Source organism: Danio aesculapii, chromosome 5, assembly GCF_903798145.1.
Source record: "Danio aesculapii chromosome 5, fDanAes4.1, whole genome shotgun sequence".
Classification (NCBI taxonomy): Eukaryota; Metazoa; Chordata; class Actinopteri; order Cypriniformes; family Danionidae; genus Danio; species Danio aesculapii.
In genome coordinates, this window is record NC_079439.1 from 33,557,970 (window position 1) to 33,574,874 (window position 16,905).

Sequence of the window (16,905 nt, forward strand, 5' to 3'; positions counted from 1 at the left end):
TATAGAATATGCCCATTTCGGTAGACTAATCTCAAACTAACATTGAACACCCTAACATCACAATTTTCACCTTAGCTAAAACTTTTCTAAGCTATTTGACTTGTATCAGAGCTGCAGCAATGTTTTTTAATTTGTCATCCTCTGAGAAAGCGGCAACCAGTGTTGCCAGATTGGGCGGTTTCCTGCCCAGTTGGGCGGTTTTGAATTTATTTTTGCGGGTAAAAAATTACATAGGCGGGTAGTAAAAATTTGGGCGGTCCACCCCCAAATTTATACTAGTTTATTTAGAAACTTAAAAAAAATAAATCCAATTTACCGGCAATGTCCAAGCGAGGACAGTATAAGAAGTTCCTCAGTTGGAGACGGATGTGCCATACCTGCAACTACTAAACATCGCAGATTGCAGGTAAATAATATTGATTAATAAGAATAAGGTATGCAAAATATATTTGTGTTTGTAACTTTCCATATAATGAAGATATAAGAATAATTTCTTATTTAGAATAAAATAAGAATAATGTCTTATTGTGCACACTGACACTGTCATGTTTCAATGTTTTAGTTAAGATGCATACCTGTAATACTCAAGATCATTGGGTACCGAGTCATTTATTTTAAACAACTCTTCAAATTGGCAATTTAGACATTCTATTTGTGACAGAGTCTCGGCACACTGTTGGTGATAGTAGTACTTTCTCTGAACTGACTCCTAATTTTAACTTTTGTAATTCTCATTTCTGGCAGGGGTGGAGGATGGACCCTTTTCACATGACTGTTATGACGTGTTTAACAGTCATCAGCATTAAATCCTTGAAAGTGTTTAATATTTAGATTTTTTTAATTGTATGTACATTTCTATGTAGTTTTGTATGCATTATATCATATCTTTTACTATATCTTTTTATCAAATTACGAAAAAAAAACAATTTACTGCTTGTGTCAGGTGATTGAAAATAGACAGGACAGGAAATTTGTTTTTCTTTCTTTTGCTGCCTCACTCATTATGTTTTTCTGAAAGTCTTTTATTTTTTTAGCTAACAGAATTGTAAAAAATATATATTTGTTCTAGGCCTATTCTCCCATTCACTGCTCTCTTAAGTTTACCCAACTATGACAGCTTCCGCTACTGAAAAACCTAGAAATGTGAAAAGGGACCATTGGCTTATATTTTTAGAAGCTGTTGTTTCTGTTGCCTACACTTTTACAAGACTTTATCTTTTTACTTTCACAAGCCTTTAACAGACACTTTTACAAGCTCGAAGTTCAGTTTTTTTGGACTTGATAAGCTCATTAAAATATAGTTATAATGAATAATTACATTTAACCCATCTAGTTTAGTTATTAATAAATAACCAAATAAAGGTTAAAAATAACCCAACAAAGCACCAAATATTTTTAAGTCAACCATTGGGTTAAATATATAACTTTTTTTAAGTGACTATAGTGGTGGCAGTGGTCTATTGCACAGCACAACCAAATAAAAACTTAATTGCTGAGTTCACAGATTTTTTTAGGGAGTATTACTTGCAAATTTGAGTGTACTTTAATTGTTGAGGACTTTAAAATTCATATTTGCTGTCCTCCGCATCAGTCTCAGAATTTTTGTTTTGTCATGAACCTACTACTAATAATAATCACTGACCCTTTGAATAAGTATAATGAATAAGTATAATGCATAGCAAAATAAGTTTAGAAACAGGCTGCTTATGGCCAGATGCACAAGAGAGTGTTTTAACAGTCATTCTCACAGCGATTAATAAATACTCCAAGTATTTACAGTACCAGTTATTTTTTTTAGTGTACAGTGCAGTCACAGACATTGGCAAGCTACTGTAAATAACAAAACAAACCTTGATTTGTTAATTAATTGGCTGTAAACTAATGTAAACTTCTAATCCAGATGGCAAATACTATGATGTATTTAAGTGTGAGTGGCACACTTCACAAATCATCACTAACCAATAATCTGCTACATTAAAGTGAGGATGGTAGCTCTTAATTGCAATGTTGTTGGGCATAAAAATATATATACATATAAATTATTTACATGATTGTAATATTATTAATTGTAATTCATATATACACATGTACATACAAATATGATAAAATAAAAAGCAAGAACAAGGTATAATAGTCAGAAATGTTTATTTAATTTTTACATTGTCACAGTTGTTGAAGGTCTTTTACTCAGCAGACTCCTTGCCCTTAAAAATAAAAATAAATATTGTAAGACGATGATGTGGTATAAACGTCACCATACTGTAAAAACTTAGAACACTTAGATGTACATCTTAATATTTTATAATTACCTTTCCAGCATCACGACTCTTGGCTCTGAGCTTGTTGACCTGGGACTCAGCAATGTCAGCGCGCTCCTCAGCCTCCTCCAGCTCATGCTGCACCTTCCTCAACTTGGACAGGTGAGAGTTGGCTTGTTCCTCCTGCAAAGTCACATACAACTGTATCAGTAAAAGAACATCTTGAAAGATGTTTAAGGTGTTTAAGTAAAGTTCTCAAATGAGGAACTTACAGCTTCTTCAGACTGCCTCTTGTAAGCCTTGACCTTCAGTTGAAGCTTATCAACCAGATCCTGCAGTCTGTTGACGTTCTTCTTGTCCTCCTCAGTCTGCATACAGCAAACAAAGATTAATGTGATTTCAACTTTTACTAAACTTTATTTTATTTGCATTTGATCAAAATTTTTGCTCAGATTATTTCACCTGGTAGGTGAGCTCCTTGACTCTCCTCTCATATTTGCGGACACCTTTAACAGCATCAGCTCCACGTCTCTGCTCTGCCTCAACTTCATTCTCAAGCTCACGAACCTAAATAAAAAACATTATTAAACTATTTTCTTATATAAGTTGACTATCTGACTATTTCTGAGTATTCCAACCTGATTTTCTATTTACATGATAATGATTAACATGAGAATAAGATCATGCTTACTCTGGACTCCAGTTTCTGGAGTTGTTTCTTTCCTCCCTTCATGGCCAGATTCTCAGCTTCATCCAGACGGTGCTGCAGGTCCTTGACTGTGACCTCCAGATTCTTCTTCATCCTCTCAAGGTGAGCACTGGTGTCCTGCTCCTTCTTCAGCTCCTCTGCCATCATTGCAGCCTTTTACATGAACACAAATCTCCATTAGACTCTTAAATATTCTTTTTAATACACTATGAAACATTTAGCATGTTCTGTTGCTCACATCAGTGATGGCCTTCTTGGCCTTCTCCTCTGCATTTCTGGCTTCCTGTACAGTGTCTTCAACTTCACTCTGGATCTGAACAAGGTCAGCCTCAAGCTTCTTCTTAGTGTTCAGAAGACTTGTGTTCTACAACATGGAAAGCAACAATATAAATGTATTGGAAGATGCTTTCAGCTATCTTGATGTCATTGTACAAAAAAAAAACAAAGCCATTATGCTTTTACCTGAGAGTGCAGCAGGCCAACACGCTCACTGGCGTCCACCAGCTCTTGTTCAGCCACTTTGCGTCCTCTCTCTGTCTGCTCCAGAGCAGCTCTCAGCTCCTCAATCTCAGACTGCATCAGAGTGTTTCTGCGCTCCACCATGGCCACCTGCTCCTTCATGTCTTCCTGTCCTCTCACGGCATCATCAAGGTGCAGCTGGGCATCCTGAACACAACAACATACAGTATAGTTGTTTTATGAAATGTATTAAATCTCCTTTAGATAAAGGTGGAGTAGTTGGAGCAGTTCCTTGATTTGAAGAAAGCCTTTGAAACAATTAATCATAAAATTCTGATGTCCAAGTTATCTAATTTTAATTTCTCTCAACATAGAGTTAGTTGGATAGAATTATATCTGTCTGATTGGCTTCAGTGTGTCAGAGTCCAAAATCATAAATCAACTGATATAGGTACTTCTACTGGAGTTCTTCACAGATCTATCTTGGGTCCACTGCTCTTAGAAATCTATATACTATATCTTCATTTTGCATGTCCTGACATAAATATGCAGATGTATGCATATAATACTGTAGTTTATTTTCATGGTAATAGTTCCACACATGTTGCAAATGAGCTTACAAATTCTATGGTAAATGTGTCAGCATGGCTAAAAGAGAACTGCTTGCAACTAAATGTGTCAAAAACGGTTTGCAAGTTTTTCTCCAAGTTAAATAGTCTTAATAAATAAACAAATGTTTATGAGTCAGGGCTTAATATAATAATTTATTATATTATTAAAATCTCTGAAATTTTAGGTTTATAAGAAATTACATGTAATCAGAGAAAGCTAAGACTTAGATGTATTCTATGGTTATTTCCCATATAACTTACTGTTTAACAACTTGGTCTCAGACGAGTTTAGCAACTCTAAAATCATTTAGAGTATACTTTTATACAAAGTCTTTTAAACAGAGTTTTTATACAAATGTACAATTAAGGTTCTTGATAAGAAACCTGCATAATTCCATCACTGTTCAATAATGAAAAGGTATAATCTGCTAAATAGGAGAAATTGTGATTAGGTATGCAAATGCCTGCTTGATGTATAAAAATTTTAATGGTTTAACATCACCCTCTCTTGATCAGTTAGTGAGTATTAGAGCAATTGTTTATCATTCTAGAAAAGACTGTATTAAACCACTTATGTAATGTAAGCTTATTCAGTCCTCTTTTTTCATAAAAGCTGCACGAGAATGGAATATTTTTACAACAACTGTAAGAGATATAGAAACATATGAAGTATTTAGGGTTAAATTTAAAAATATGCTTAATTAGTACTCAATTATGTAAAGATTAAAATCCTTTATTTTATAGCTTGGGAGTAAGTCTTTTGGGCCTTTTGTATTTTTATTTATTTTTATGGATTGTAATGTATAAATGAAAAGTTGTTTTAAAAGTATTTTAATTACATTTGCTTTAGGTTGACTTTTAACATTCTGTTCAGGGAATACACATGAAAAAATACTTTTGGCTAATTCTGATTCACTTACAGAAATGTTTTATTAATATACAATGTCCGTGTTAACTTAACAAATTTAACAAAATTCACCTAACGCTGAAGAGAATCATACCTTGAGTTGTGCCTGAACATTCCTGAGCTGTTTCTGGGCCTCAGCAGCCAGGCGATTGGCGTGGCTCAGCTGAATCTCCATCTCATTAAGATCTCCCTCCATCTTCTTCTTGATTCTCAGAGCATCATTCCTGCTCCTGACTTCAGAGTCCAGAGTGCTCTGCATGGATTCGGTGACTCTCTGACTGTTCCTCTTGATCTGCTCCATCTCCTCATCCTTCTCTGCAAGCTTCCTGTCGATCTCACTCTTGACCTGGTTTAGCTCAAGCTGGACACGAAGGATCTTGGACTCTTCATGCTCCAGGGTGCCCTATGACAAACAAAAATTATTTATAGTATAAAATGTTCTACAGATAACCCATATAAATCTCCATCTCCACTCACTTCAGCCTCTTCCAGGGCGGTCTGAATCTCTGCCTTCTCAGTCTCCACTGCCTTCTTGGACTTCTCCAGCTCATGGATGCTCTTACCAGTCTCACCTAACTGCTCTGTCAGATCTGAAATCTCCTCTGTAGAATGAAAAATATAATCTGTATAACAAAGAACATTCGATCATCAGATTTTGTTATTTTAATTGTTTAATTCTTACGCTGCAGATTTTTGTTCTCTCTCTTGAGGGTCTCCAGCTGATCCAGAGTCTCCTCATAGGAGTTCTTCATCTTAAACAGCTCAGTGCTAAGTGAACGAGCTTCTTTCTGGGCACCTTCCAGCTCTGCCTGACCTTCCTCATATTTCTGCTTCCATTCTGCCAGGACCTTTAGTGGAAAATATATCACAATCAGGTTTGTTCAACTTGTAGTCTCCAGAAGAGAGCTCATACTACTTTCTGAAAGAGAAAATCACATCACAGTATGACTCCATATTTTACCTTATCAAAGTTCCTCTGTTTTTTGTCAAGGTTGGCAGCCAAAGCATTGGCTCTCTCCACATCAATCATGAGGTCCTCCACTTCACCCTGGAGTCTCTGTTTGGTCTTCTCCAGAGATGCACATTTGGAGTTCACTGCCTCAATTTGCTCCTCTGCCTCTTGCAGACGCTGAGCCAGCTTCTTCCTGTAAAGTGTTTTGTAATCATCAGTCAGAAAGTGTATGAAGTTGTAGAAATTATTAACATCAGTCTTGTTGAAGTTCATACTTGGACTCTTCAAGTTCTTCTGTGCGCTGGATGGCATCAGTTTCATATTTGGTTCTCCACTGAGCAACCTCACTGTTGGCCTTTGACATTCCCCGCTGCAGCTCAGCCTTTGCTTCCTGCTCTTCCTCAAACTGCTCACGGAGCAGGTCGCAGTCATGACGGGCTGATTGTACAGCATGGGCCAGTGCATTCTTAGCCTAGGAGGCAAAGTCACATACTGTTAGCTTGGCTCCATAGTAAATGGAAATTATGTGGGATATATATCTTTAATGTTGTCTTACCTTAACCTCCTCCTCAATCTGCCTCTTAAGCTCCTCAATTTGCTGAGTGAAAGCCTGTTTTCCTCTTGTGAGCTGAGAAACCAGAGCCTCCTTTTCTTCCAGCTGACGGCCAAACTCACCTGTTTCAATTTAGATTAACTAAGTGCATTTAAAATATTTAAGTTATATAATAGGAAAAACATTTGTTACACAATTAGACTGGATAATTGCACTATATCATCTATGAATATATAATATATTTGTATTGAGAAAGAGGGTCAATATGCCATGACAGTATTTGACATGGATGATGTATTTGGAAATCTTTTTCTGGGTTTAGGGGAGGAAATAAAGTGTAAAAATGTAATAGTTTTTTAAATGTTTTTTAAAATGTGCCAAAAGTTACCATTTTCAGTTTGAAGTCTTGCTCTTTGAGCACTGAGATCATTTAACTGGCGAAGGTTCTCATCATTCTTGGACTTAATTTCACTAAGTTGATCCTCAAGTGTGCGGCACATCTTCTCAAGATTAGCCTGCAAAAAATCAAAGTCATTAAGTTTTAAGAATCATAAACCACTTTTGATATATTACCTTGATATTTTTTTTTTCAATAAAATCGTAACCTTTGCTTTGGCAACAGCCTCCATGTTGCTGGAGAGATCATCAATCTCCATTTTGTATTCACTCTTCTCTTTCTCAAGCTTCTGCTTGACACGCTGGAGGTTGTCGATTTGCTCTCCCAGCTCGGCCACACTGTCTGCCTGCTTCTTGCGCAGGGCAGCAGCAGTAGCTTCATGCTGAAGGGTGGACTCTTCAAGATCACGACGCAGCTTCTGGAATTCAGCTTCACGCTTCTTATTCATCTCGATCTGAGCAGCAGTGGCTCCTCCAGCCTCCTCAAGCCTCTCACTGATCTCCTCAAGTTCCCTGGAGAGATCGGCCCTCTGCTTCTCAACCTTGGCACGAGCAGCACGCTCAGCCTCAATCTCTTCCTCCAGTTCCTCAATGCGAGCCTATGCATTCAGACAATAATGAAGCCATGATAGTCTTTGTCTTAGCTTTGCCTTCAACACTGTTTAATAAATTTTAATTGAATAAAATATACCTGAAGTTCCTTAATCTTCTTCTGGAGCTGGGCACCCAAAGACTGTTCATCTTCAATCTTGCTGAGGAGCTGGCTTGTTTCAAAGTCTTTCCTGTGGGTAAAATGGGAAAACATTATGTATGATTTGAAAACAAACTAACAATTACTCTAATATAGAATTTACAAAGAATCCCTACTTCTTCAGCTTCTCCTCAGACTGCTGCTTGTCATTCTCCAGGTCCATGATGGACTCTTGGGCCAATTTCAAGTCTCCTTCAAGCTTTCTCTTGGCTCTCTCCAGGTCCATACGGAGCTTCTTCTCTTGTTCAAGGGAACCTTCCAGCTAAATTATTTGTTAAATTGACAAGACATTAATTAAGTGCACAAATTATTATCATATTTTTATGATTCAGGTTAACATCACTAGCAATATGTCTAATGCATTCCTATTTTAATATTTATTCCATACTTTTAATCTTGTGGTATGAAAAAATATTGAAATAATATGAAAATAATATTGTAATGACAACTTACATCATCAACCTGCTGCTCAAGCTTTGTCTTGGATTTGGTCAGGGTGTTGACTTTGTCCTCCTCAGCCTGGAGATCATCCAGGGTCTGCTGATGTGCCTCTTGGAGGGCTTTCTTCTCCTTTGTAAGCTTGGCAATGCTCTCATCTTGAGCTGCCATTTCCTCTGTCAAGTTCTTGACCTGTGTGAATATTTGTATCAAATAAGTTTAGTAAGATTTTTATTTATAATTTGCATAAGTAAAAGATGACAGATTATGTCTTAAAAGAAAACCTTATTCTCAGTGGCATGTTTCTCCTTTTCCACTTTAGCCAAGGTGAGCTCCAGGTCATCAATGTCTTTCTTCAGCTCAGAGCACTCGTCCTCCAGTTTCCTCTTCTTGGCTGTCAGTTCAGCATTGATTTCTTCTTCATCCTCCAGTCTCTCAGTTGTCTCTTTGAGTTTAGCCTCAAGCTGGATTTTGCTCTTGATCAGACCTTCACACCTCTCCTCAGCATCTGACAGATTCTCAGATTCCTGTTAGGAAAACATGTTGTTCTTTCATTACAAACTAATTTTAATGTAGATGAAATTGAGTTTATTAAATTAAGAATACTTACAGAAGCCACTGCCAGCTGCAGATCATTTTTTTCTTGCAGCAGTGCCACCATCTTCTCTTCCAGCTCTTTCTTTTTGGCTTCAGCCTTGGCCAAAGCCTCTTTGCATTTGACAAAGTCCTCTTTCATGGTTGCCAGCTCTTTCTCAGTCTCAGCACTCTTCAGCAGAGGCTTAATCTTGTAGTAAACCTTCATCCATGGCCAGTGTTTGACATTCATGAATGAGCGAATGTTGTATTGGATGGTGTAAATGGACTCCCTGTAAATAATTTATCATAAATATCATAATCTTAAATTTATTACTGTTTACACATTACTCATATTATCTTTTTTGCAATTCCTCACCTCCTCTCCATCATCTTCACAAACTCTCTCCTCATCAGGTAAGCACGGCAGAGAGCCTGAGTCATTGTGACCAGACTAGCCAGTTTCTCATCACGCATCTCCTCAAGAGTACCCAGAAGACCAGCTTTGAAGAACACCTGAATTCATGTAATTAGAGAAAAGGAGCAATAAATTAATTCTAAGCTACGTTACACTGATCACTGAATCTCTGAAAATGTTGTTGTAAAATAAAATATGAACCTTTGTGTGTCCAAATCTGTACTCGTCATGATTAACGTCGATAGATCCCAGGAGTTTCTCACTGGCCTTCTTGTTGTCAATGAACTGTCCCTCTGGGATAACACTTGCATTCAGCACCTTGTATCTGTGAAAAATTTGACAATGGTTCATAACTTTTTTACTGACTCTTAGTGCATACTCGTACTATGCTATCCAAACCGTGCCCAGGCCCGTTTCCAGGATTGTTTGAGAAGTGTGAGTGCTCTGAATCGGGCTCGGGCACGATTCAATTGGCCAGCCCTGGCCCGGTTGGAAGAGGTGTGCCAGAGCGTGGTTCACTTGAGCCTTAGCGCAGTACGCGTGTGTGTGAGTGCAAACACGCCTGAGCCAGAAACTGAAAGCGAGACGTGACTTTTAAGAGACTGTTTCATATGGTTTATTAATCATTCTTACTGTTCAATGAATGCAAACTGTCGTAATTTGTTAAAGACGCAAACCCCTCCCTGCACAACAGCTGCACCTTCAGCAAACCTCCTAATTCCTGCAGCACGAGGACTTTATGATTGCTTATGAGCATAAAAAGTGGCTGATCTGTTCGGCGAAATATTTGACTGCGTGTCACTGCATATCAAACGACTTAAACGATGTAACTAAAGACATCTCCTCTGTGCTGAGCGAAAGTGCTTACTGAACAGCGAATCATCGATGACGTAAGCGTGCCCAGGCCCAAATGTAATGTGAGTGCGGGCCGTCGGGGAAACGGGAGGGGGAACAAGCGTGCTTTGGCCCGGTTCAAGGCAACTGTACATAGTGTGAGTACACCCTTACTGTAAATTACATTTTCATGAAGTCACATTTACCTCTGCTTGAAGTCACCATAGAGGATTCTGCTGGGGAAACCCTTTCTGCAGATTCTGATACCCTCCAGTACACCGTTACACCTCAGCTGGTGGATAACCAAGAAGTTCTCCATAAGACCTATATGGAAAAGTATACATCACGAGCTTGGTAATTATTGATAGTATTGTAAACAAAAATATTCAGCATTTTGTTTATGTCAGTACATCTGTAAGCCATTTATTTCTTTACCTGGAGTCTTGGACTCATTGGGAATCAGACAACGCACAAAATGAGGATGAGTGCTCCTCAAGTTGGTCATGAGCTTGCCCAAGTTCTCCTGTTTAGTCATGAAAAGTTTTAGATTTTTATTCCCATTCTCACAGAGTCAAGCAAAACCATTTCACTGTTTTCAGTTGCATCAGTATTTACTTTTGGTCCCAACAAAAATAAAAAGTAAAAATTACCCTAAACTGTGAAGACACAGTCTGCATGGAACCACCCTTCTTCTTTCCTCCCTTCTTTCCACCTGTCTCTGTTAATATAACAGGACAAAAAGAGCATGTAATGTAATTAACAGAAAGAATAAGAATTGTAAATTTGACTCAAAGTTAAACTGATGTTGCTTATTTACCCTCAACAACGGGTGGGTAGAGAGTAGCCAGAAGTTTGACAGAAGACTTCTGGTAAAGCTGCACAACAGACTCATTCAGTGGATCCTTGTTCTTGTCCAGCCAGCCAGAAATGTTGTAGTCCACAGTTCCAGCATAGTGGACCAGGGAGAAGTGGGCCTCAGCCTTGCCTTTGGCAGGCTTTGGTTTCTGGAAAGCATTGCACTTGCCAAGATGCTGGTCATACAGCTTGTTCTTGAAGGAAGTGTCTGTAGCCTTGGGGAACATGCACTCCTCTTCAAGGATGGAGAAGATACCCAAGGGCTGTTTATGAAAGAAGGTTGTTTGTTAGTAAGAATTGTATAATTCTGAGATTAGACAATGGAAATGAATAAATCCATAAACCAGTAAAAACCTTCTCAATGAGCTCAATGCAAGCGGCCAAGTCCATGCCGAAGTCAATGAACTCCCAAACAATGCCCTCCTTCTTGTACTCCTCTTGTTCCAGCACAAACATGTGGTGGTTGAAAAACTGTTGCAGTTTCTCATTAGTGAAGTTGATGCACAGCTGCTCCATGCTGTTGAACTAGAGAAGGAAACATGATTATTTACTGACTACTGAATATGACTCAGTTTGAAGTACAAACAAATGAAAGAATCCTTCTTACATCAAAGATCTCAAAGCCAGCAATATCCAGCACACCAATGAAGAAATTTCTTTGTTGTTTTGTGTCCAACATCTGGTTGATACGAATGACCATCCACAAGAACATCCTCTCATAGATGGATTTGGACAAGGCGCTAACAGAGTTGTACACCTGTAAGAAGAACAGAGTTAATTTTTTTTATATATTTGCTTTTTAATAAAATAAAACAACTCGCAATAACTATTCCGATTCACTCATGAGTTTCTAATTATACTCACGGACCAGCTAAAATGTTACTACATACCTGTGGCACAGTCTGGCCTTTGGTCACAAACTCATTTCCGACCTTGACTCTGGGGTAGCACAAAGCCTTCAGCATATCAGCAGAGTTCAAACCCAGAAGGTAAGCGATTTTGTCAGCCTCTGTGATTTAAAAATTGACATACAGTCAATTATTTTTTTGACTTTTAAATTCAACCATTGCTTATTGTAAACAGAAACAATTATCGGTCAAAAGCACTATATGTGATGACACACATTAGAGAAATTAAGTCTCACCCTCTGTGCCATCAGGCTCTGCCTGCTCCTCACGCTGCTTCTGCTTGAACTTCATGTTACCATGATGGAGCACAGCTCCAGTGAACTTGTAGATGCCCATTTTCTCTTCACCAGTGAAACCCAGAATGTCAATAGCAGTCTGAAAATTACAGAGAAGAATGAGACCTACGATCTGTCATATCTATATAGAATATATCAATTATCAAACATCGACTCACATCAGTAGCAACCAGCTCCTCTTTATCATCAATGCTTGCCACTGTGATCTGACCCTGACTGCACATGGGGAAGTCATAGGGGTTGGTGGTGATGAGCGTCATTTCTGTAAAATAAGAGCAGAACATTTATTATGCACAGTTTTACAATATAACATATACGATAACAAGCACTGAATGAAATGTGTGCACCTACCAATCAGCTCAGGCTTGTGGTTGGTCATCATCTGGTAGAAGATGTGGTAGCCTCTCTCATCTGGAAGCTGGAATGTCACTCTAGATTTCTCCAGCAGATCTGTTGAGAAAATCAACTTGTGTCACAATCATCTGAAGAGTAACTGACAAAGACAAATTAAATCATGTCCACCTACATGTCTCAATGTCAGCACTGGCCAGTTTTCCAGATGTGCCGAAATGAATTCTGATGAATTTACCCTGTTTTAAACATAATAACAAATTAATAATAACAACAACAATCAAAACAGAATAAATTCATAGAAAAACCAACTGACTGAGATGTGACTTACAAAACGAGAGGAGTTGTCATTTCTCACAGTCTTTGCATTACCATAAGCCTCAAGCAGAGGGTTGGCAGCAATGATCTGATCCTCAAGAGATCCCTGTGTTGTTTGAAGTTTCATTAATTTTCCATTTAATTTCTAAACATTGCTTTAGGAATATTTTCTATAGTTTTTATCTCATACCTGCATTTTGCTAGAACTCTCTTTCTTCTTATCGGGGCCCTGAACTGCAACTGTGGCAAAGTACTGGATGACACGTTTGGTGTTCACAGTCTTTCCAGCACCAGATTCTCCACTGGTTTATGAGAGACAAGAAGACAGAAGATGATAAGACATGTAGAAGTTGCACAAGAGGAAAATAAACCTGTTCTCAGCATCTCTATAAGATTAGATACATACGTAATCAGGACAGACTGGTTCTCTCTGTCTGTAAATGCAAAGGTAATAATGTTTTAGCAATCATTTTGTTACAATGATGAATGTGAACTTGTGTGTAATTCAGATCTTGTAAATGAGATCTCACCAGTGAGCATGAACTGATAGGCATTGTCAGAGACAGAGAAGATGTGGGGTGGAGCCTCCATACGCTTCTTCCCTCTGTAGGCAGCAACCACTTCTGCGTCATACACTGGGAGCCACTTGTAGGGGTTCACAGTAGCGCAGAACAGCCCAGAGTAGGTCTGAAATGAGGAGAGAAGTGGTCAGATGGCAAGCACACAGACTAAATGTCTTTAAGTCCTGTTGTAGGTTGTTTCAGAACTTACGTAGATCATCCATGCTGCATAACGCTCTTTGAGGTTATACAGCACAGAGGGTTCATTGAGATGGGTCATCATGGCCATGTCCTCAATCTTGTCAAACTTGGGAGGATTCATTGGGTGGACGTCATCCTCTTTAGCAACTTTCTCCTATAAAAGTCATCCAGTCAATAATAGATGTATCAAGACTGTGTAATTGTAATTAATTTAATTTAATCTTTATGAAATGTAAAAATTCACCTCCTTAGTGTCAAGCGTAATAACAGTGACTTTGCCACCATCTTTGCTCTTGATTGTTCCCTTGACGTACAGCTCTTTGTCATCAACCACATAACAAGCAGTTTTGGCATCAAATGGTTTGTTTTGAGCCTCGATTCTCTCCTTCTCAGGCTTACGGAGGTAAATGGCAGCCTTGCCATAAATGGCCATCTCCGCGTCTGTACTCATGGTGGCGGCTTACCGTACTTCTGTAATAGAAAGTTTAGAAAAAAAGACATAGATTTTACATAGTTTTCCATGAAAGCGTGAAAGTTGAAAGTGCTATGGCATAGAGAATTAAAAAATAATTTATGCTTAAACATTTTATTTTAAATGTTTGTTTAGGACTAAAGTATGTTGCATTTAAATATAATGATTTTTGATATTTTTTGGTCTATTTGAATGTGTGAGCTAGTTGCCTCAATAATACAAAACTATCCTTCACCTTCCCTGTCTCCCAAGTAGTGTTGAATTGCACCAATCCTGCAATACAAAGATATTAAACATAAATATTAAAGCCATGTAAAAGTGAACACATAGTTAGTGAACACATATTGTGATGATAAACCTGAAACATATTTCATATATTTTTTCATCTATACATATATATTCTACAAAGGCATGGCATAGTTATCTCCACTAATCTAATTATTGCATGCATACTCCCTTCAAAGCAATGAATGACCATCTCACCACAAACGCAACCTTGGCTGGTCTTCCAAGCGCAAATGTCTCCACTTCTGCTCCTGTTTTTTATACTGCATTTGCTTTGCCAGCAATGCAAAAGTTAAATATGGCAACCACCAAATATGGTCATTTGAGGCAGTTAAAGAATCGGTCAGATAAACCATTTGGCCCTTGCCAAAATGGAAATGACAAAAGTGTAAAAAACTAAATTATTAGGATATTTTTCTAAACTGTTTTTTTAAATTCCTAAAAAACAAATGGCATTGCTAACTTCTAGTGTAATATGCATAAAGAGTCATTTTGTATCATTTAATTTGGTCTTTTCAAGTATAATTTTCTCTTAAGTAGAAAAATGTACATACTGAGATTGTATCAAGGTTTAAAAGTGTAATTTAAATTAAAATAGAACATGTTTGGGACATGACACATGAAACAAGTTACGTTGAATCTTTTTTAAGCTTGCTGTACTATAAATCTCTTGTCATGTGCTAGTTATATGAGATACATTTTCGAAACGGGTCTTTATGTTCCATAGGTGTTAACTGATTTAAAAACAAATCCAAGCTTGTTAAACTATTGGTTAGCATTAATTCATTTCCAATATCTTTTGATGCAAATTCTGGTCAGTGTCCAGGTATTTCATCGATCTAAAATTCACATGCTGTTTTCTGTGTATTGTTATACATGTATATTTTAGTTCTTTATCAGGATGGTGTGCATTTTACTGATCAGATTTTCTGGTCTAGTTTATTAATAAACTATTGGCTCATGAGAACTGCAATGCAAATTAATATGACAAGAAATACCAATTTGCAATATCAAGTGTTGCACATAGGACTTGGCATACTACTGTAAATAATACACTGTATAGCGAAATTGTGTTAAATAGGCTTGTTACTACTAATGTAAAAATTAAGAAAGTAATGTAAAAATGTTAATATAGTGAATCTTTTTTTGGTGCACTATGTTTGTATGGATTATTAAATTATTGATAATTAATTGTCTGAGAAACAAGGCATTTAATGCTTTGATTTGGTTAGAACAAGACAGTTATTTTATAATTGTGGCAGGCCTACAGTACGTATCAGGTAGATCATATAGGCAAAAAAAAAAAAAAAAACGATAAGCAACATTGTTTTTAATAAAAAAAAAAGAGTTCCCCCACTCTTTAACAATATTTTACAATGTGTAAGTATGTATATGTGTAAGTCTTTTTATAAATAGTATAAATAGGTCATTTTAATTCAGAATTAGTAATGTACTGTGTAGAAGACACGTATTTTAATTATTTTTCTGCATCATGTATTGTAATGTCATAGTGATGACAAAACAGAAGCTTTTATTCACAGATGAACGATAAAAATCAACAGCAATCTACAGAGATTTGTCTGATTTCTCTGCTGCATCTTAGATCACACCAAAATTAACTCCATACAAGCCAAAGTAAACACTACTGTATAGTATAACTACACAGTAATATAAAAAGTGAGTTAAGTCTGTTAATGTCTGTATTTGTTGGAGCCATACATTGTATTTGGCCACTGTGTGTCAGTATGATTCTAATATAACTGTGGCTTTACTGCATTGAGGAAGAGGTTGGTAGGAAGCACGCCGTTTTTGACTGTAACGTACTACAGAGAAGCATGCAATATAGATTGAATCTTGTTTATTGGAAAAATAAAGATGTTTGATTTACTATTTTGCCTATGGACTCTAACTTTTACACATGCAAAACTTGCTCATTCTACCAACAATGTGGCAATTGGAAAGCCGCTACAATAGTAGTTTAGTAAGTAGTTTAAAATGTCTGCAGCAAAACGTGTTCAGACTGGTCATCATTATGCTCTCTGTCGAAATGACCTTCCATGTAGTGTGTAACACAGCTCTAAGTGAATGAAAACATCTAGCTGAAGTATAAATATGAAAGTACACTGTTTAAAACTATCGATTCTTAAACAAAAGACTCGACTCAAGAGTTGAATAAATGATTTGTCTTGTGTCCGAATCTTTTGCCTGCTCGTATCGACATCGCCAAATATGAAGGGCCGGATCTGGTAAAACGTGAACGCGCCCTTCCCTTTAAACACTAGCAGAGTGAGGGGGATCATGGGATTGATCATTGGATTGATCATGATGCAAAGATGACAAGAGATGGAGATTTGGCTGTGGGGAATAAACGATTAGAGTTCCTTTTCTCAACAATACCACAGTATACCATGTGCTGTGTTTGTTTCTGTCATTTTTCTGATGATTAATACAATAACCCACCCTACAACACGGGATTCGTCGGCCGTTTGTTATTAAAGGAAGAATCAGCAAAGACTACTAATATATGGGACTTTGTCAGACCTTGCGAGGATCCTTTGTCAGTACACAGTTCATATGGACCAGTTTCTCCAGATCAAAACCTGTATGTGTGATTTAAAATGGTTGCCTCCTTGTTTTCTGTAGTTTATAAAATATGTATTTAATTCTGTGTTATAACTTGTAATCGCTCCGCACGGCTTGTAATGGAACTCTCAGGTTAAATCTTTATAGGGCTATTTACATATCGCCTCCAAAACCATCTCTTTACTGATTTTAATGCGTTTCTGAAGTGGCGTGATCT

General features: G+C 37.4%; 1 protein-coding gene across 1 annotated transcript; it reads right to left on the reverse strand.

Moving 5' to 3' along the window:
* Positions 1–2,128: 2,128 nt before the first annotated feature.
* On the reverse strand, positions 2,129–14,360 carry LOC130229279 (myosin heavy chain, fast skeletal muscle-like). The gene is made up of 41 exons (XM_056457994.1): positions 14,304–14,360; positions 14,056–14,093; positions 13,593–13,819; positions 13,359–13,502; positions 13,118–13,274; positions 12,994–13,021; positions 12,778–12,889; positions 12,601–12,693; positions 12,445–12,508; positions 12,270–12,368; positions 12,077–12,180; positions 11,859–11,997; positions 11,605–11,723; positions 11,322–11,471; positions 11,069–11,239; positions 10,677–10,977; positions 10,510–10,577; positions 10,295–10,382; positions 10,066–10,183; positions 9,227–9,350; positions 8,987–9,123; positions 8,645–8,900; positions 8,319–8,561; positions 8,050–8,226; positions 7,713–7,858; positions 7,537–7,627; positions 7,055–7,444; positions 6,838–6,964; positions 6,453–6,571; positions 6,172–6,368; positions 5,906–6,089; positions 5,627–5,792; positions 5,422–5,546; positions 5,039–5,347; positions 3,430–3,633; positions 3,206–3,331; positions 2,950–3,120; positions 2,721–2,825; positions 2,531–2,626; positions 2,310–2,441; positions 2,129–2,204 (listed from the first exon to the last, which is right to left on the reverse strand). Exons 3-41 carry the CDS (start codon positions 13,797–13,799, stop codon positions 2,184–2,186), a joined length of 5,808 nt encoding a protein of 1,935 aa, XP_056313969.1. The 5' UTR covers positions 13,800–13,819; positions 14,056–14,093; positions 14,304–14,360; the 3' UTR covers positions 2,129–2,183.
* Between the last annotated feature and the right edge of the window lie 2,545 nt (positions 14,361–16,905).